Source organism: Physcomitrium patens, chromosome 16, assembly GCF_059467195.1.
Source record: "Physcomitrium patens ecotype Gransden chromosome 16, ASM5946719v1, whole genome shotgun sequence".
In the NCBI taxonomy this organism is placed as follows: domain Eukaryota; kingdom Viridiplantae; phylum Streptophyta; class Bryopsida; order Funariales; family Funariaceae; genus Physcomitrium; species Physcomitrium patens.
In genome coordinates, this window is record NC_143425.1 from 12,771,198 (window position 1) to 12,792,539 (window position 21,342).

The 21,342-nt window shown below is 40.5% G+C and overlaps 2 protein-coding genes and 1 long non-coding RNA gene across 8 annotated transcripts; 2 read left to right on the forward strand and 1 right to left on the reverse strand.

Annotated features, from left to right (window-relative positions):
• Nucleotides 1–1,198: 1,198 nt before the first annotated feature.
• On the reverse strand, nucleotides 1,199–10,135 carry LOC112293837 (E3 ubiquitin-protein ligase UPL7-like). The gene is given in 15 exon segments (XM_024543745.3): nucleotides 1,199–1,716; nucleotides 2,080–2,169; nucleotides 2,340–2,456; nucleotides 2,572–2,679; nucleotides 2,980–3,072; nucleotides 3,268–3,438; nucleotides 3,644–3,896; nucleotides 4,025–4,300; nucleotides 4,571–4,905; nucleotides 5,112–6,198; nucleotides 6,405–6,739; nucleotides 6,938–7,605; nucleotides 7,981–8,242; nucleotides 8,339–8,461; nucleotides 8,913–10,135. Coding segments are annotated over 15 exon segments (4,053 nt in total). The 5' UTR covers nucleotides 8,964–10,135; the 3' UTR covers nucleotides 1,199–1,632.
• A 737-nt stretch (nucleotides 10,136–10,872) lies between these two features.
• LOC112293838 (uncharacterized) lies at nucleotides 10,873–11,870 on the forward strand. Its single transcript, XR_002973121.3, has 2 exons — nucleotides 10,873–10,986; nucleotides 11,277–11,870. It is a non-coding gene; the product is annotated as an uncharacterized LOC112293838 (long non-coding RNA).
• Nucleotides 11,871–13,745: 1,875 nt separating this feature from the next.
• On the forward strand, nucleotides 13,746–20,926 carry LOC112293835 (pentatricopeptide repeat-containing protein At1g11290, chloroplastic). Of its 6 annotated transcripts, none has more exons than XR_012219300.2 (6): nucleotides 13,746–14,366; nucleotides 14,655–17,734; nucleotides 17,887–17,966; nucleotides 18,249–18,454; nucleotides 18,598–20,393; nucleotides 20,605–20,926. XR_012219300.2 is itself a non-coding variant. In XM_073539889.2 (6 exons), the coding sequence occupies exons 3-6, from the start codon at nucleotides 17,557–17,559 to the stop codon at nucleotides 20,174–20,176; spliced, it is 2,043 nt and encodes a 680-aa protein (XP_073395990.1). In that variant the 5' UTR covers nucleotides 13,759–14,366; nucleotides 14,655–15,076; nucleotides 15,518–17,556; the 3' UTR covers nucleotides 20,177–20,926. The 6 variants fall into 6 exon arrangements, 5 of the variants coding, with proteins under 5 accessions (XP_073395990.1, XP_024399509.1, XP_024399510.1 ...); XM_073539889.2 differs by having other exon boundaries at nucleotides 13,759–14,366; nucleotides 14,655–15,076; nucleotides 15,518–17,734; nucleotides 18,598–20,926; XM_024543741.3 differs by having other exon boundaries at nucleotides 13,759–14,366; nucleotides 14,655–14,701; nucleotides 15,518–17,734; nucleotides 18,598–20,926.
• Nucleotides 20,927–21,342: the final 416 nt, after the last annotated feature.

Consider the following 21,342-nt stretch of genomic DNA (forward strand, 5'->3'; position numbering starts at 1 on the left):
TGCTGTGGAATAAAAGTATCTTGGGTTTTTGAGATAGTTTGGTTTTGTTTCATAGATAGTATATATTGAAGCAAGAGTGAAGCCTTTTTTACTCTTGTCAATATCTTTTTTTTTATTAGTCTTATTTCAAGAGTCTTTAATTTTCTTATCTTTGATATTAGCCATTTTAGTTTAATATTAAAACATCTTTGAGTGATTATATATTCTTTTCTAACAACATAAGAATATATTGATCCTTTGATTTTTTATAATTCATGTCCTTGATAAATACACAAATATTACTTTTATTTATAAATAGTAATATTAGTCATATTTTGTATTGTAAGAATAGTGTCAAAGATATCATTTTAATAATCTAATTAGCATATCTTTATAATTGATAAAAATTACTCTTCATAGAAAAGATAACAATTATCAATAGATTAACTTGCTAAAATAAAATACAGAATAGTAGTTGGAATATAATTTTTGAGTATTTGTTTAAAGTAAATAGGTATTAATAATATTTAAAATTATAGAAATAACTATATAATTAGAAAATTCTTTGAATTTAAAAAATACATACATAAAATAAAGTTATTTTACAATAAGAGAATGCTTAGAAATCTTAGATTTAAAAAGATGTTGTATTTGAAAATAATACCTAAAGTATTGAATCTATTTACTACTACTTATAGTAAGTAGTATATATTGACATGGTTTTAAACTTGATATTTCATGGCTATACTACTAACAAATATCAATCTAAATTAAATATTTTGAATCCATACTTTAAAAAAATATCAAAATAAGAATAAGTTTATTAAAATAAATGGTGCAAAAAAACATTTGGTGATTTTGATAATTTAAATTATTAATATTAAAACATGCTTAGAATTCTTATTATATCACTAAAATTACAAGCATTGAAAGACTTAAGTTTTAAAGCCAATTTTTTTTTTTAATTCTCTATTGTTATATTTTATTTGATTTTGAATCTTGAATTCTATTTGTACTTATTGTCTTTAAATATTTCTAAATGCAATTGTATAAGAGAAAATAAATTCTTATTTAGAATTGGTTATCAAATAATTCTTGTAAATCATTTATTTATTTATTTATTTATTTATTTATTTATATGCATGATTGGAATTATAACACATAGATTATTTCCAAAACATTACACAACTTCTTCTAATTTCTACAATCATTCAATATGTAAAGAATGATAGTTGTTTTCCATTAGGTTTCTGTTTTTTTCCTTTGCTATCGACCTTTTAACTTGAAAAAGATGAAGATTGCAATGCTACAGAATCTAAGCTATTTGGACCACACTGACCCTTCCCCATCAGGTCAAGCTAAATAACTATCTACCTTCTCTGGAAGAATGCTCTAAGAATTTATCCTCAGCATCGTATGGTATTGCTTCACACTGCCCTTCGAAGGCTAAAATGGGAAGGTTCTTATGACACAAGCAAATGCTGTATCATGCATACCTAAGTAGAAACACAGACAAGCAACAAATTCTGTACATCGAAGTGTGAGCGTCAAAAGGCACAATACATCATTTGACTGTGTTCTGCTATCTACCTTCCAATTGTACACGAATGAGAAAATTACCAGCCCCATGAGTCCTCCACCAATGCAACGAAATCAAGAGAGTTCAAAGCCTGTGTTTGATTTGATGGCATACCGCAATTTCTCCCTCAAAGTGGGTGCCCTCTTGTAAGTTGGGAGCTGAAATCATGATGCAGGGGACAGAAATAAGTACAACAATTAGGTTTTTCAGAAGCAACTCAAATCAGCGCAAACACTGACAATGAGGATGGACAATACAAATCATTGAAAAGGTGAAATGAATAATGGAAATGCAAAGCCCATCTCGTGAAACTTCCCGGTGACCATGAAAACTTTAGGCAGCTCAGGTTTGGCTCAGATCGAACAGATGCTCTGCTGGCCTAACTTATTAACATAATTTTCAAAAAAAAAAAAATTGTTCTGCTCTTTGTTCAACAAGTATACATTCTCTCGATCTCGTGGGTTGCATTCTAGTTGAAAACCTCGTAGCTGTCTACAAAGAAATGAAATCCTAAATCTTACCTTCAAGGTGTTGTAGCAAGTAGAAGCAGATGGTAAACGATCTACATCTTGCCCACCAATGACGGCCCACATTGATGCCTCACATTCTACCTGAAAGTATTGGCTTCCAATTGGATGAGAATCGTATGCGAACATCAATGATTTTCAAACTTCACGCACAGACACTTCAGGAATATTAACGATTCTTCCGAAAACAGCACTGAGATATAGACCAAAGTAGTTTCTCCAACAGAGTAATACACAAGAAAAAAGTAATTTACCCTGTGTATAGTGAAGGCAGGTTGGAGATGCTTAAATCCCAGAATGGGTGCTCTAGAACAGCTGGTGACGAATTTCAAAAGGGCACATCTTTCCTCTTCTGTAAGCTCTCGGACCACCTATACAATGCAAATACAGACACTTCATACAAGAGACAGAGAAAAAGCCACTAAACCCCTCCAAGTGTGATGATGTTCATGCAAAAGGCACCTGCTTTCACAGCGAACTACATACCTCCCAGAATAGCTTAACAGCTCGACTACTCTCAGTGTAGCCACCAGTGTAACGAGTGTGAACGCGTAAGTCATCCACGTCAAAATCATGGTCACCACCTGACAGCAGCTATGCTAGCCCGCACGGTATAAACCACTGATGTTAGCATTAAGCATTAGGAAAGTTGATGCTGCAAAATCGGCAATTTGAGGTCTGCATGCTATTCTCATGATGAGCTCCCTAGTTGTGCCTGATGCGAATATCAACAAACTATTCAAAGGCTCACAAATAATTATTTAATCAGACATTCCACAATTTGTGCAGAGTATATTTGTATTCTGTGACATCTACCCAACTAGAAATCATCTAAACAGCTGTAGGCAGAATGCTTCATACCGAGGAAAATATACAAGGAATCCTTTATCTAACCTGGTTGAATTCTTTGGCATTGAAAAGACCAAGCCATTGTGGATCAACAATGTCCGCCATGCCCCTTGCAAATGCAGTTACCAAAGGTCTCATCTGCAACGTAAAATAATTCCTTATGCAACCATCCATAACACTGGCCCTAGGACCCACACCCTGCAAGATATGACGGATCGAGGGAACCAAAATACGAAGGAAGAGCATTGGAAAAACCACACAACTATAAAAAGTTACTCTGAGTGATGGATTCTGCTAGAAGATGCAGAGGACAAGATTGAATATGTAACTTACCTGCCGGTTGAGCTTATAATCGGCCATGGCATGAACGTACTGCAGTTTGTTTTCATTTGTCACTACCATATCTGCACCACCCGGTCGTAACTCCACAGTATAATGCTTACCAAAAAGTTCTTCTGTTACAGTAAAGTCCAGGGCTAGGTCTCGAGCATCTCCCCCATAATGCTGCAACCAGGTGATCCAGCTTATAAAGGCTTGATAGCAAGATAGTAGATACCAAAAAAGGGAACTCAACGAACTCACTTCAAGGTAACACTTACAAGAGCAGCATGTGTTCACAACAAGGCCAGAAGAACCTAACCAAAAGCAAATGTGCATCTTGGTGGAAATGAATGTATGAACCACTATTCACACATAAACATAAACTTACTTTGAGGTAAACAAGGTTTCGGTGTAGCTCTGCGTCTAGACTAGACAGCTCGTCAAGAAAACTATACCGACCCAGAAGCTTCGAGATGAAAAGTGGTGAGAAGGAGTACTCCAATAGAATTCCCTCATACAAAGCTTTCCCCACAATGCGTCCTAGAAACTCCAACATTCGTAATCCATGGCCCAGACTTCCAGCAGCAGCGTGAGGAAAAAGATACCCCTCTTCTGTGGCTGTTTGAAAAAAAAGACCATATCTACATGCAGCATAAAATCAGTGAATAAGTGCATGCTCGAGCCAAAATGTGTTGCTGAAATCTGGAAACTGCACTTCATTGCTATAACATCATCATTAGAACCTAGTCGATCAAAGTAGAGTATATACCCGGGATCAAAAGCTGCTTTGGCGAGGTCGATGAGGAACTCTTTGAACAACCCACCATAATCCAGACCAGCCTCTTTGAGGCCCAGCTCGTTAACAAAAGAAACATTCACACAGGACTTCAACTTCGATCCCAAACCATTCAATTGAGCAAACCCATCCTCAACAATATGGTCCCGTCGCACAGTTACTTCGATTGTTCCTGGACCTGAACCAACAGCATCTCCTCCCATCTTCAGCAACTTATCACTTCGCACAAACTCACGAAATATTTGTACCCTGCAACAAAAAAAAGGCATCTTTAAATCAAAGGGAGAATGCATATCCATACTTAGACTCCAGTAAGCATAGATATGATGAATGAAAACAAGTCAAGAGTATTGACAGGTAAACAAAAGTCTCAAATTGACATCTACTCACGATGCTAACAGAGGATTCCCACTCCGAACGGTTGAGACAGCAATCTGCTCACAAACATTATCTGTACGTATTCCGCAGTTATTCTGATTGAACAAGGTGAGACGAACCAAGAAAATCAAATGGCATTACCTTTCTTCAAATGGAATTACGTGAGGAATTGTTCTCAGGATAATCCCTAGGGCTGGTGCCTGCGATGAATCACCGGACCTCTCCAGAGCAAGTGCAACTTCATATGATCGAGCTGCAGCAACTGTAGGAGGACGCATGGTCTTAGCTGGACCTAGCCAAAAGCCTGGAGGGCAGAAGCTATGCCGGCAATCTCTTTCGTATAATGACCTCAAACACTTGATTGCTACATTCATAAGACGAGAGTTTCTTCGTTTAAAAGTAGACAAAAACCCGCAGTACACCATAGTATTAAGCATAGTTGAAATAACTCTCTGTTGATCCAACGTGAACGGCTCCTGTATAAAAGACCCCATACAAAAGCGAAGGTAAACGAACATGAGAAAATAAACACAAACAAACAAACGAGTTGATTTGTGGTAAGTTTCACCTCAAAAAAGACTACAATTTTCTGCGTGAAAACACCTATTCTCTGCGTCGGAGGAGTTGAAGTACGAAACAGTAGCAGATGTATACCGTTCATATTACCATTATACAAGCTTACCTGGTGTTCATAGAATTCTTCATCATCAAGAACAAGAAGCAGATGGGAATACGCTGCGCAAAACAGCAAAAGAACAGGTAAGACGTCCTCCGGCACACCATCTGGACCTTTCTTAGAAAAGTCCATTTCCGCCATCCGATATGGCACGTCAACTTCTGCCTCCGTGTCCCTGTAAGTCGACCAAATAACATAAATAATTTACAGAACTCATAAATATACAGCTCGTCTGTCTACACTCGCACCCTGCCTTGTCAACACCCGAGGTGACTCCAAAAATCTGATTGTGTCAGGACGATCACTAATAACATCAGATCTCCAAAGACGCTCATCCCTAAATGTGGGAACCAGCTGGTCGACTGACGGTCTTGGAGTATCTGAATTTGGTCGCCCAACAGGGGAGCGCCGCGGAGTGCGCCTTACTCGATCGACAGACCTCCTTGGTGGCAAAATACCAGATTGTTCAAATGTTCTTGTTAACGAAACTCCTCCAATGGACGATCTCCCAGGTAAAAATTCCTGTCTTTCAGGAGCCCTACCTGAAGAGCGGTTATCTACAATGAAAGAGTTATTACTACCAGCAAAACAAGCCGATTTTGACCTGCTTTTCCACCCCAAAGCAGCAGCCAATCGACCGCCTGTACTTCTCTTCTTAGAATTATATAATTCTTTCTGGGTTTTACTCAGTTGGGTTTCAACACATCGTTCAATACTCGGTTCTCCTTGAAAGTAATCTAAGTTCAAAAGGTGGGCAAGACCTGGCGAGGTTTGGAGCCAATCCCAAAGCTGGGGAAGTATTCCAGGAGTGAAGGCAAGAAGGTTAAGAATTGGTAATGCCCCTCCAAAGGGGTTCAGGACTGAAAAAGCTGGCAGCAAATTGGAATATAAACGTGCAACATCTGATTGACTAAAAAGCTTATCTGTATCACCCTTGGGTAATCGTTTGGCAACTAAAAATACCATGGGAGCAGAATCATTTAATGCGGCTTCGTTCATGAGCTGAAGAAGGTGCCATTGCTGATGCAGGGGTCTTAAGCTCTCAACAAGTAACTGGAAAATGATTGTCTCACGTGTTTTCGAAGTCTCATTCCTGAAAGAAGAATTCAACCTCGTGCCATATTACTCAACACTTCACGTTGTAAATCATAAACAAAAGAAACAGGACTGGGATTTTAAAATAGCAGACATTGAATGATACACATAATTACATAATTTCTTTTTCAATTACGAACTAAGGGCTGGACAGAATTTTTTCACTAGTTTGTGCAATGCATTAGTTTTTCAAAATCTGCTTACCTGATTCTAATAATCTTGTTATCTTCAACATCCCTGTCGTCTTCCTCTTCATTTGCACTCTTCTCAGCCATTTTACGCTTTCGAGTAGATTCAACCCATGGATTCAAGTCCTCTATGAGGCAGCACAAGGCTTGCACATATTCTTGACATATCAAGCCATTTACAAACCGAGCATTGTCATTCACAGTATGGGAAGAAAGGCACACGAGATTGGAGAGAGCCCAAGCAGAGAGTGGCACACCAGCTAATTTGCAATCAACCTTTCCTTGCTGAGAGGAAAGTGAGGGTAAAGCAGAGGAAGTTGTAGCTGCTTGAATCATGTTTCTGATGGGCACCTGCATTTGAAAAAGTGTGGGGCCAAAAATCAGTGCCAAAAAGATATACTAAAACTTCAAGCAACTGGCAACCAAATAGATGAAGCAGGCATGCAGAATTCTTCACTGAAGAAGACCCACTAAGAGCAGTAATTCCAAGTAAGAGAGCTGTCAACATTAAAAAAAACATTGTCGAATGTAACATAAAATGAGACGCACCCCAAAACAACGGAGGCATGGAGATAAAGCTGAGGGATGTTGCAATGCTGGCAACAACGGCTGAGGTAAACGTTGAGGTAGAAAAGGAATAGTGAGAATGTGCGCGGAAAACTGTGCAGCTGCTCTGTTTGATGCAGTTGTATAGTCCTTATCTTCAAAAGTCTTCTCATCGTCTCTGTCTCTACTACACTCTGCGGATAGTACCAGCAGGGGCCTCAAAGTGATAGTGATTATGCTCGCCGTAATTATAAATTTGTCTTTCTTTCCACGGGAACGGGCATGGTCATCCTTTATGCCTGGAACAGGAAAATTTGCCAATATATATGACTGGACAGCCAAGTAGAGACCACCGCTTCCACTAGCCAGCCACTCCAACAGACCTAAAACAACAAGATGGGCCTTCCTTTTCCTGAATTCCTGCCCTGGCTCATCAAAGCACTTCCATGTACCACTGTCCGTTAATCCAATGATAACTCGTATAGCTAATCCTGCCAAATTGGAGGCTTCCAGTGTAATGTGATTATTGTCCGACGCTTTCGGTTCGAATTCATGTCCCTTTTTTCCTAAAGCCGCACAAGCAAGCCTCAGAAGTTGTCGAGCTTGGTAGATCCATTTCGACATTTTGTCCGGAAATCCAACAGATAAGTCGCAGTAGTTGTACCGCATGTCTGAAAGCACATGATTTTCGCAAAAACTCGAGAAAGTGAGCCTCATTAGCCTCCTCCTCAAGATTGGAAAGGAAATAACTTAGCCTATTCCACCACTGCACAACTTCAACAACTCTCTTAAACTCCCAAAACTATCTTAAACTTTATCACGGGCTACTAAATGAGTCAATAACTGCTGAAAGAACCTAAGAATCAACAACTAGTGTGAGGCTTCAAAAGTAAATGCCTGCTTTGTGCCTGCGCAAACATGGATAATGCTAGAACTTTATATTCAAGCACTTGATAAAATACTAGATTATCCATCATCTGATCTTAGAGTGTGCAACTGTGTGTGACCTGATATAGAACGTGTTTAAGAGGATGGTCAGCACACACCTGGATTGTGGATGCTTTGCAAGAGTACTCGAAAACATGTCGCGAGACGACCCGCATCTTCAGCACCTTCTTGTGTCTGATGTAGATCGAAGCAGCTTGAATGTCTAAGAAACATGAAGAGTGGACGCAGCATTTGATTAGAGATTGCATCAGCGGAAATCGGATTTTGATATTCACCATGTCGTAGAAAAAACTGCTTGTCCCAATCGGTGCGGGCTTGAGCGGCAGCCTGCCTTGCAATGGTTCGACCCCTCCATACCCTCTACAATTCAAATGAGATGATGTTAGTTCTCTGAAAACGATCCGGATTGCAAATAACAGAGCAACACTTTGCATGCACTTGCAAGGCGAATTGAACCTGAATAAGTAGCGCTGAGGCAGTAGCTTGCTTGCCAAAAGATCGAACTGCTCTCTGTTGGGCCACCCGTCCCAGCAACTCATCTCGAGTTAGCTCTCTTGCACTGGCACCTCCAAGAGACACCTGATTAAATCGAAAATAATGAAAAGACCATTAGAACCCTTGGCCTATATAATCCTTTCACTCCACACTCAAGCTTAAGCGCCACTAATACCAACCATTTCATGTCAATGCCGATACTACAAATTCCCACCAGAATGCTACTGCAACCAAGAGCTGGGGTATCAATCTCAGAAGTATTATCTTTTCTGTAAAAACTGATTCAGTTGCCAAGAATGAAAGAGTGAGTAGCGGAGTTATCAACTCAAACAACCACACCAAGACTTGGAGTCACTCGTTCAAACCGGACGGTCCTGAACGTCCAGTACATAACAATCAAATGGGAGCTCTGAATTGACCTACTAACATGTCAAGATCCCTCGTGAGGTATTTGCTGTAACCTTAAACAAACTCCAATTCCGAGAATACATTTCCAATATCTGATTTCGAGAGGGGCGCTTGGTGAGATGTTCACCTGGCGAACTTTTGTAACTCTAGGAACGTGTTGCATAGTTCCCGTAATCATGTTCTCATCTTCATGCTCCTCATAACCAGAAACAAACTCAAAGAGAACGAATTCCAGGATGTCTTGGCTAGCAGCCACTTCCTTCAGTTTATAACAAATGGGAGCCACTGATAATTGTTCGTGGAAGGCCAGAGCTCAATGGACTCAAAGAGAACAAAAGTCTGACTTGACCGAGCGTGAATCATGAAACACTTGAATTTCGGCACTCCGCACCTGTAACCCCTGCCTGGAGGCACAATTTGCTGCATACATTGTCAGCGGAAGATCAAAGCAGCAACTATCCTTCCATTCATTCGCCAATAACAAAGTTAAATTTCACTACATATTGCCTCCCTGTCAGATTCAGTCACTGAAAAACCGCAAAGCCCCCCCCCCCGACCAGCTAAGCAAAAAAGATCTTACAAAAAAAACTCCTAGTTGAGCCAATGCTAAATATATTCATCGCCAATGGGCCTCCTAAACGTCACTATGCACCTTAACATGACGGTGCAGTGCCATCATATACTTCCCGAACCTCTGAATCTTCACAAAAACACCCGAAAGCAGAAATGAAGCACTACCCTCACAGCGCACACTGGCGCACAACGACAACCTCTCCAAAGTCCAGCGAATCCGAGAAGTCCGAACGAGGCAATAGACGCACTCGCCAACAGAACGCAATGCCCGGCAACGCCAAAAAGGCAACACAAGATCAGCTCACCCAAAAAGTACTAAATAAAATACTAAAATTCGCCGACGAAGCAACGCAGAAAGAGCACCCTCCGGACTTCAACGCATCAATCGGCAACGCAATCCAACACTAGGCTGTCGTGTTGTTTCCCTGCGTCTCTCTCTCTGTTGGGAAAAGCTGGAGGCGAGTCCAACGAACCTCGGTCACATGCTGCAAAAGCTTAATGCTGCCAAGAGAATCGTTTCATCTACTCGGCCATGGCGACAAAGCTGGACGTGCAAAATGCGAGGCCGCCACCACAACGAGGATGAAGAAAGCCAGCGACAAAATAGGACACCGAGGTAGGGAAGAGACTGAACCACATGAAGCGCGACCTTTGAGCTCCGGCGAATCGAAATCAACAATCGACGGCCGAAAACAGCGATTCCAACTGCTTGGGAAAGACGGCGCACGAGCGCACTTCTCTTTCCTTTGGCTCTCCCTTGCTTGTGACCAGTCCTTCCACTGGGCGGAGGGTCGATTTCATGGGGCTAATCCAACCCAGCCTTCAGCGAGTGACGTTTCCAGAGAAAGCCTGTCCCTGCATCCACGCAACGACGTTCAAAGTTTACACAGAATCTTGGGACGTCCGTCGATTCCCTGGGATCCAGGTTTGAACGAACGGCTCAGATTGAAACATTGTTTGGATCGACGAGGTATCGAATCCCGACGCGTACCCTCGCAGACGCACAGCTTCGCCGTTTCGATCTTTCCGCCCACTGTTACTTTATGACCGAGTCTCGACACAAAGTGAGATTAGGCCCAATTTCGGAAACTGTGGATGTTTTATCAGATCTTTCTTTTTAGGAGATTGGTTTGATAAGGCCACCACCTCAACTCCACAAAAGGCGTATAAAGTCAATGAACCGAATCATTTTCGGTTCCCTCCCAAAGTCAATGCCTTATTCTCTGCCCTGGGTAATTGCCGCTGATTGGACTGAGAAAAGCCAAAGTTTCTGTAACTCCCTCTTATAAAGCTCTGGAAGGGATTAAATGTAGATTGTCTGAGCAGCAACCAAGTGCATTGAACCCTGTAAACCCCCACCCCCTACTGTGCCCAGCTACGGTCCGGGAGCAGCACAGGAGGTTGAAGGGAGCAGTAAGCGATCATGTATGTAGCCAAAGTCGGTCCCAACTAGGTTGTAAGTTTGAGGAGCTATAAATGATGCCATTTACTGCAAGCAGCGCAGTTAGAGCACTGCAGTGCTGATTTCTTCTATACTGTTCTATGGGCTCAGAATTCTCTTAGTCATGTCGAAGTGATGAGTCACTATGGACTGTCAGCGTGCCATGATACTTGCGAGGACGCCCATTGTGAGTTTATTGAATCATTTTGAATCGTCAGAATGATTTGACTGCTGTTGGGCTTCCAAATTGAATTATAAATCGTGAGTTCCGGAGTCTTGGTCTAGAGAATTGTGCAAAACATAAAAGAACGGGTGGCATGAATCGATGTTTGCATGGTTCCACGTAGTACGCATGATTAGGCTAGCACTGTTTCAAAGTCCACGAATGTGATCGTATCTAGACAAACCTTGTCATTGATATTGTTTAGTGAGTGCGATGAAGGCGATCTGATAGAGCTCGGTTTGTGTTATGACCAGCGAGCGATTAATTGTGAGGGAAGCGGTCGTTGTCCGGTACAACCACGTGATCAGTGCGCTGTGGTGGTGCTGACATTAATTGACCATCCACTTTTCGAGACAGAAACTCTGCTGGAGCCATGTTGATGGGTTGTCATTGATGGATTGTTGTGCTGGAGCTTTCTTTACGAATGGGCTTGCAATCATGAATCTCACATCAGTTTTTTGGCTTCTGACTGAGGCTTTGTGATGAAACTCAGTAAGCATCTAAGATTGCGATCGCTGATATGTCATGGAGCTCGGTAGCTGAACGAAGTTTGAGTGGTTGACTGTATTTCGTGTGAACCCATGTGTGCATTGTAGATGGCTGTTGGTTGTAGCCATGTACTGATTGAGTTCCTTGAATTGCCGTATGGATTGGTTGAGGTTTCCAACAGCGAAAATCTGTAGGAATACATGGAAAACGAGTGTGTCAAGAGCTGGTGAGAAGCAATGGAGGAGCAATGTGAAGGGAAAACACAAAGTAACACCAAATAGCAATTGGGTTCAGCATTAGGGTTTACTGTTCTGGTGAAGAATTTTGCAAGGAATTTCAAAATATGGCTTTGAAGTGTATACCCTTCTGCCTTGTGTTTCTGATTCCTTTGTTGCCTTCCCTTGTCTCAATCACTTTTTGACTTCCACTGTACCTGCTCCTGTCCATTCTTCTATCTTTCTTGCGCTCTATTGTTTTTTTGCCTTCAGTCTTATTAGATGCCCATATGTATATGTATATATATATACTGTTTTTTTGCCTTTGGTCTTATTAGATGCCCATTTGTATATATATTTATATCTACACACACACACACACACACACATGTATTTATTTAGAAATTAAATAATAATAATAATAATAATAATGCTTTAATGTATTTTAATGTATGTTTGAAAAGTATGTAGATGGCATTGAAATGTATTTAATGAAACCTTTACCATTTTCTGATTAACCATAGAAAAAGGTGAAATATTTTATATAATTTTTTCATTTCTTCTGTGTTTATTTTATTTATATTATTATTATTACATGAAATTGCTCTGATTTAAATTGGATGATTGTTTTTTTCAGGATTAATTGTATTGTTAGTAATGAACATTCAACTTTTGAATGCATTTATTAGAAGGAAATACATATAATTTTTAAAATTGTCATAACTTGATACAATATGTGAAAAACACTCTAGAATGATTAAACATGTATCATTTTGTCTTTGACATTTCAGTTCAATGTTTGGAGTATTCTCTTTTCCATCTTATTATCATTTATGAATTTCAAATTTTGTATTGATCAATAGAAACAAAACAAAGAAAATTATGTTAATGTATTTAGAAAATTAAAAGAAACAAAAAAAAGCGGGATAAAAATGATTTTTTTCTTTTTTCTTTTTTCCTAATAATCACTAAAAACAAAATTAAAAAGAAGAGGGAAAAAAAAAAAAAAGAAAAAGAAAAAAAGATTACATATGTTATTTCTCAAGAATCAAACAAATTTAGGTGAGAAACATTATAATCTTTAAATTGAATCTTTAGCAATCTATCCTTCTCATTACTATAGCGCATTGTTGTCAATGTTTTTCGTTGGTGATATATATATATATATATATATGTATATTTGAAATATCTGAATCTAAGAAGTAGAGTCTTCTACTGATTAATTCATTAGGTAACATAGTCCTCTTTATTCTTTTTCAAATATGAAAATGCCATTTTTTCCAAAATCAATTGAAAAATAAATTCAGAATTTGAAGAGAAGCCCAAACTCAACTAAACAAACATGAAGTTAATTTAAAGTATACTAATTATATCCATATTATATACCATTTCAAATACCACTTATGATGATTTGCTTGGAGCTGAGGTGGAGTGATTGCTTCACTTCCTATCACTGACTCCATCAATTCTATTGAAAAAAAAGAACTTTGAAGTCACAACACATAGCATCAATAATGATGCATACAAAAGAGTATAGAATAAGATATTTCTCACTTCCAATATCCATTACTTTTAAGTAGTGGTTGCTGCCCTAAATGACAACTTCCATTCTTTGATTTATGCACACATAGTCTTAGGATCCTTTGGCATCTTACTAATCACAAGAGTATTCTATGCTTAACACTAATTACTTTACTTAATCTTCAAATATTCACTAATTAATACTTTATCCTCTTGACTTTGATTCTTGGTCCTTGATCTCATCCTACATCCAAAGGAAGCCCTTTTCATTCATCAAAAATCAATCCTTTGACTATTAGCAACTTACTTAAAGTAATATCCTCTACAAAATAACTTATTTCACTTTTATTTACTTTAACAAATTCTTGGCCATCTCATATCACCACCTCTCTACCCGAGCTATTGAGGCTGCCACGTCTCTTGATACAGGCACGTCACCAGCCTTCGTGTCATGAATGAGCGACAGCCACTTTCACTGATGTGTCCACTTGGCTGTCTGTTCGCGCCATTCTTACCCCGCGCCTTTGTGAGTTCCCGCCAATAGTTTCTCCCAGGTCCTACACTTCGTGCGGAACGAGCCATGACCATCGGCGTGGGATGTCAGTGCGGATCAATGACCGACAGATCGAGAGGGCACAGTGCGTGCCAGGATTCACGTCAGTGCGTGGATCGTTCGTGTCGCATTGTAAAAGCTTCCACGCACTACATGCTGTTGCAATGGTAGGAAATTTTTGACTTGATCTGGTTTCGGCAATCGTTTAGGAGTTCGTCGCTAGGGTTTAAGCGCTTTGTCGCAGAGTGAGCTGCTCGGGCGATCGCGATGAGTTGTTGAAATCTCCCCGACGGGTTAGAAGTGATAAAAGTACTCTCGGTTTGAAAGAAAGGTCTCCATTCTTTTACGCTGGAGGCTGGCGGCCGTGTTTGAATCATTGCATGCCGTGACTACATGTGAGTTTGCTCCTCGAATATGCTGTGTCTTTCGAGAATGTTGTGAGGGGAAAGAGACGTCTCATCCTCATTTGCGCCTCTGATGGAATCGTTGGTCACTTCAAGTATCTATCACGTGCTTTATCGTTACAGTTCTCACTGACAATTCAGAATTCACATCATCATGCGTTGGTGAGATTGCAGAGCTCGTCCTTTTTGTTTCCTTCATTTTCCATTCCACTAATGATGAACAACGTATAGTTATATAGTCAAATTACAAGACAAAGTTTCTGAAGGGTTTAAATTTTGTTGATCCTGTAGGGATCGATTTCTTCCCTTGCTGAGTTCTCTTTTGCTCGTATGTTGAATACGAAGTGAATTAAAGTGATCTTGTTGGAAGTAGGTATTGAACTTCTGCACAATGTGAAGAGTTTAGGTGGGAGCAATCTCTCAAGCTATTTTTTGCTTGATTGCTTGTAGGTTTTTTCTGCGGCCCTAAATTATTTACCCAAGGATTATTCAATTGAGTGAGTTCATCCAAACCATATGTTCCATCCCAGAAGGTCATTAAAGAGCTTTCTGTACACACTGTCATCGAGATTGTTAATATCTATTTTCTTATATGCTTCAAGCTGATATCCATCCATGTAAGACGGAACGACCTTGACCGAACAACCTTCTAGAGTTACTCCTTCTTCTATTACTTTTGCCATGTGTTGGTTACTGTTGAGATATGATATTCTACCCATTATGCTTCTTCTAAAGTCATCTTCAGTAGGAAAGAATGATGTATCAAATTGATGATCAACATCAAGTATTAAATTAAGAATAGATAGGATCTCTTCAGCTTTGTCTATCATAGGAGTTGCACTCAAAAGAAGTATCTTACAGTTCCTAGCAAGGTGAGATAATCTCCACATTTGACCATATACAGTCTCCGCATCAAGGTCCGACATAGAATGTTTCAAGTTATGAATTTCATCCATTATCATTATCCTATTGCTAAAGCTTGACATTACTTGATTATCGTCTAATCTCTTTAGCTTATTTGCAAAAGATATATACTTTTTTATTTCATAGTCTTTTACTTCTCCACCTGGCCACTTACGAATCTGATCCTTGAAGTTATCAGCAGATGTTACCTCTTACGAGCACGAGTGCTCTCCCTTTGCATGATTTATGAGATTCAACAACTGCTATAGATGTAAATGTCTTTCCTGATCCAACATTATGGAACAGCAATAAGTTATTATATGGTGTCTGAGGCGTATGTGTAGGTAAACCCTAAACTCTAAACTCTCTTAATTGTCCTTTTTTACTGAAATTAGGTTCCTATCTTGCAGTCGATGGATTACAGTGTACAAAGTCATTCTGGAGCATACACCCTTTTGAATAATTCATACAGACGAAACGTCCATTATTCCATGAGGTTGCCAGGGAGACGAATTGCAACATGTCATCACTTGGTTTTGGCCAATCTATACACATTTCTGTTGTCTCTATAGATTCCAGGGTGTGTTGGTAGCGTTCTTTCATCAGTTCTTTACGGAATCCTGTTACAATCAGATTATGGGTAAAAACTCTTGAGGATGCGAGTTTATGCGTATGTGCTTCTACCACATAAGGAATGTGTGCAGCATTGTTTCTGAAAATGCATGGACTTTTTTGTTTATTTCAAGAGGAGATGGATGAAGCTGCATCGGATACTGCTGCAGTTGCAAGTAGTTCTTGGATAATATTGAACTTGATCATCATAGATAGAACTTGCGAACAAGACCATTCAAACAATTTGTTCTTCTATCCGGAATATTTGTTGAGTGAAGCTCTCGCTGATGTGTTCCACGACTTATTTGTCACAGAGCATAAGTGGCATAACCCTGCAGAAACTTTGGAGGAATTCGTTTCTAGCACTCACATTGTCTCCCTGAGACCTACATCTGCAAGTTGTATTGTTCAAATCCAATTCATTCAATATTTGATTTCCCATAGCAGTGAATTCGTTACAGTTAATTTATGGCAACAGAATCAAGAGAGACTAGCATCAACAACTTCTTCGACCATGTTGGTGGTGTGCACTTGAACACTTCTACAGGTGGTGCAGTTATTCCCCAAACAGCCGCAACCTGCATCATAACTGCTGAACCTGGACAAGTGAGAAGATTCTGAAGTCTGTGGAAGAATAAGTTATGTGAACATCACATACTTCTTAGTGGTACCTGACCTAGGGTGTGGGAGCTCTATCTTCATGATTCATTTCCGCTCACTTTCATAACGTATCCCTGAGTGTCGTGACCCTTTTCAAATTCTGACTTAGATGACGAAGGTTGCTCATGATGCAATTGAACAGAAAAACACACATATGAGAGATAATCTTTTTCAAAGCTTGAAACGCGACTCTCCTCTGAATTTTCCCCGAGCTTCATGACGTCCTTAAGCTTTTCCTGTTTCACTCCCATCCCTCTGTGTGGGCGTCCTTCACGCTGTCTAGCGGACTCCCAATTCGCATCCTTCACACCTTTCCACTCTCGAAGTACACCCCATATAAATCATCACACTATGCATACTCTCTTTCGCATATTCGCTCTCTACAGTGTTTGAGTCCATGGGTTGAGGTTTGTTCCGAATGCAAACCTCTTGGACCATTGCATTCTGTTTCGCAGGTTACACTCGAGCCATGCACACTTGAACTTCGATGATCGTTATTCTAGCCCTTCGATACAAGGTGAAGAATTTACGTGTTTTGAATATCCTTGATGGATACGAACCATTGCACTATTCCTCTGTAAGATTATCGACCATGATCTGTGATATGAATCAAAACGTCTCAATCTGTTACCCCCTGAATTTGAAGATTGCCTACAAACTTGCGCTTCCTTGCAGACTCTTCCCGTGGCCGTGCTCGGAATCGCACAACTAAAAGCAGGGAATGCCAAGCTTACAGAGCATTAGCCCTAATTGTGCAAGTTCAGATACATTCCCTGGTCGCTACCCCTCTGCTACTGATGATTCATTACTCCCAGACTGCTGGGTTAGTCAATACGTGCATGGAGAGACTATAGATACAAGTGAAAGAGGGCGATGTAATTGAAGTCAGCGTGCACGGGTCCAACTCTTCGCAGAAGTGTGGAGTTCAGAGATCCATGCGCAACAATTAAATGCTTGAGGTCCTCGAGATTGGATGAATGTGTTTGCCTGAAGGGAACAGGATTAGGGTTTTGAGTCAATGTCGGTAGCTGCTACTCCGCACTTCGGAGCGAACGTAGTGAAGTCTGTTGGTCACGGTTATTCATGGCCATGCTGTGCGTGAGTTTTGTGATCTGGGTCATGTTGTCTGAGAGGTTTTTTGGTCGAGGCTCGTGATGTCTATACATGAGATGTACTTATGGCTGTTGCGATGCTGGGCGAATCCAGCCGGCACCTGCGGAGCTTAAGGCATTTCTCTTATGCTGGGTCTAGAAATTTTGCCGCATTGGGCCTGGGAGAGTTGCAGGTTGGAGCCGAGAAAGTGATAATCCTTGAGAAAGTGCCGCTTTCGAACTTGCCCTGGCCGAAGAAGAGAGGTGCGTTTTGGGGTAAATGGCCCCTGGATGTGCTTAGCCTAAGGTGTGGGGGAGATTGCGGACGCAGCTACATTGTTGAAGAAGCATACTGTTTGTGTGTACAATTTGTGGATTGCACTATACTAATGGAGTACTTTCTATGTCGAGTTCAGGCCAGATAGTGAAGGCTGAAAGGCTGTGGCGGAAGTTCTTTTCTGATCCGTCGCAATGGGCGGATGTTAGAGCACAAAAGGTTCAGCCGTTTTACCTCTGAGTATCGTTGCGGATTAGCCGTCCTTGTCGTAGAATAGATTTTAGGGGATGGCTTGAACTTTAAAGGTTTAATTTTGAGTTTTATTGAGGATTGTTCATTGCGTATTCAGAGAAAAACTGAAGGTCTGGCTTCTACATTTGTGAGGTTTGTTAAGCGGAATTCACGTGCAGCAGAGAATTGTTTAGTCGACAGGAGTCTCTATCTGAGCGATTCGAAAGACTTTCCACCTGACATTCCATCGCCACTGGGACGCAATTGCAGGTCAAATCAAAGCAGCCAGATTGGATACATATGAAAACAAAAGAACGCCTCTGGATGAAGAGTGCGTCCAATCCAGCTTGGGTGCGGAAGAAGTTAGCAGCAATATCTCCAGGCCGTGCATCACCAGATGGAATCATAAATGTAGAGAATGACGAAGTCGTTGCCGGGGATCATGTCTTACAGGAGTCGGAAACAATTAAAACAATGTGATGTTCTACCCCTAGCTCAGGTTTGATTGGAGTGAGTATTTTTTGCATGATTTCAGCTTTCTTCGTATATGCAATTCTTACAAATTCGCCGAAAATGTGTTGCGACGAATTATTGGAACTGAATCTGGAGTGCGTTGCAGGGAGATGCAGACCAGGGCTCCACATGCAGAGCGCTTTGATGATGTCTCAACAGGAACTTCTTATCCTATGAAAAAGCCGAGAATACGTACCGTTGTTAGGGGCGATGACAGTATCAGGGAGCTTTGCTTAAATGGTCGACCTAAGCATGCTCTTCATGTTTTAGACAAACGAGGAGTCGACCCTGGTTCTTATGCTTATGTTTGCCTGCTGAGGAGGTGTACCAACATTAAAGACCTCGCTGAAGGGAAGTACGTGCATGCACACATGGAAAACAGTGGGTTTGTCCCCAGCACCTTTGTACTTAATGCACTGTTGAACATGTATATGAAGTGCGGTAGTATTACGGATGCTCGTCAGGTGTTTGACAACATGCGAGAACGAGATATGTTCACTTGGACCATGATGTTGACGGGGTATGCGAGGTTAGGCCATCTTGAGGAAGCATACAGAGTTTACGAGCAGATGCTTGAGGAGCGTTTGCCACTTGACGGGGTAACATTCACGACTATTCTCTCCGTTTGTGCAAGCTTGAGGTCGCTGGAGAAAGGCAAGAAGGTACACTGTGATATGATTAAAGCGGGAATACACTCAGATAGAATACTAGGGAACACCCTGATCGACATGTATGCAAAATGTGGCAATATAAGGCAGGGACACACGATGTTTACAGAAATGAAGGACCGTGATGTCGTGACTTGGAATATAATTATTGCTGGAGCAGCCCGAAACGGCTACTTCGACGAGGCTTTTGAGCTGTTTGAAGCAATGCGAGAAGCAGGCTTGAAGCCAGACAAGGTGACTTATGTGTGTGTTCTTAATGTGTGTTCATCACTCGAGCAGGGAAGGATTCTACATTCGTACATCATTGAAGCAGGTCTCGAGCTTGACTTATGGGTGGGGACTGCTCTGCTTAACATGTACTCAAATTGTCGGAGCCTAGAGGATGCACTCCAAATCTTTGAGAAGCTCCCTGAGCGGAATTTAGTAACCTGGACTTCAGTGATCGCAGCGTATGCTCAAGCTGGTATACCTGAGAAGGCTTGGATCTTTTATGAGAAGATGCTCAAAGAAGGCATAGTGGCTGACAAGTTTGCATATACAACTGTTTTACATGTCTGTGCTACTATGGGAGACTTGGAGAAGGGAAAGCAAGTACATGACCACATGGTCAAAAGTGGCATTGCAACAGATCAGATTTTGGATAGTACCCTAATTGATATGTATGCCAAGTGTGGGAGAACGGACATTGCGCACCAACTACTTGAAATTATGGATGAGCGAGATGTGGTCTCGTATACTGCACTTATAGTTGGGCATGTTCGGCAGGGTCGGTTTCAGGAGGCTCTTCAAACTTTTAGTAGCATGCAACGAGATGGTGTGCTGCCAAACACGGTGACTTTCGTTGGTGTCCTCAAAGCATGCACCGGTTTAGGATCTCTTGTAGAAGGCAGACGAATTCATGCCAGCATTATTAAAGCTGGATTGGCTCAAGATTCCAGCCTCAAATACGCTCTCGCTGATATGTATGCGAAGTGTTCTAGCTGGACCGATGCTCAAGAAGTGGGTGCTTATGCATGATGTGATTTCTGGAAACCTCGAAGCGCTATGTTCTCCAGTTTGGACTGGTTTCTTTTGGAAAGGGTTATGTGCTCAAGATGCATTCCATAGTCGGCATTTGTTTCTCTCTCGGTTCGACTCAGTGACATGCAACCTGGATGATCTCTGATTATTGAATTGAGTGGGATTGAATCGTTGACGCGAGGACAGAGCGAAGCATCTTCGAGTTGGTTTGGAGGTCGATGCAAAAGCCAAAAACAATATATATATATATATATATATATATATATATATACTGTTGACTGTTTGAAGCTGCAGCTTTTATTCACAATTGTGACCTATGGCGGCTATAAAATTTCAACTCAAGTTGAATCAGTGATCAGTTCTTAAGCTTGCTAATCTGTGTATTAGCTGCGTTTTAATACGGGCAATTGTTGCAGTCAATGCAGGCTAGCAAACATGCATATCTCTTGCCAAACACATTGCAAGCAGCCCCAAGCTTACAATGTTATCGACTGCTGTTTAATTGCTTTTGAAGCTGAAAATACTCTTGCACCAAGATACATTTTATCTAGATAGGAGCAAGTGTCATTGCGTTTCTAATTTGATTAGTCAAGAATGAAGGTGATTTGTAGACTATCCCATTTCAGTTGTTTCCTTCGCCTGTAGCTGTAGTTCAATTTTGTAGAGAAGTGGAATTTTTTAAAGAAGATTCACTCAAATGCCTTCACATTAATATGACAAGGATTCAATTTGTAGTTTCCTCTAAAAGTTGCACAAGGGTGTTGAAGTGCTGTTTTGATGATATCTCATTCCAAAACATTATTCTATGCAAGTTAAATTCCTTAATGCTGGTGCAGGACGAATGGTGAAGATGTTGGGAAAGTTCAATGATTTTTAAAATTTTCTAGTAATGACTTTGTTTGTTGTTGTGATTTGTTTAATATTTGTGAAGGATGTGATGTGATGCACAAACGACAATAATCTGGTATTAATTGAATAAACAAGTAAATGTATGTTATGTGCATCCATATATCTTTAATAAAAGTTATATTTAAATCAATGTTATTTTTTATAGTAATTATGTATATATGAGATGAGTGTATTTAATAGAAATGTATTTGGGGGGGGGGGTAATTTCATTTTTGCATCAATGGCTATAGTACATTAAATAAGTAATATAAAAA

What these genes read in the sequence shown, in the direction of transcription:
- LOC112293835 (XM_073539889.2), top strand. Translation starts at nt 17,557, where the DNA reads ATGGCTGTTGCGATGCTGGGCGAATCCAGCCGGCACCTGCGGAGCTTA. An exon ending in CGGATGTTAGAGCACAAAAG is followed by an intron (nt 17,967 to 18,248) that starts GTTCAGCCGTTT and finishes ACGCAATTGCAG; the next exon opens with GTCAAATCAAAGCAGCCAGA. An exon ending in TCGGAAACAATTAAAACAAT is followed by an intron (nt 18,455 to 18,597) that starts GTGATGTTCTAC and finishes AGTGCGTTGCAG; the next exon opens with GGAGATGCAGACCAGGGCTC.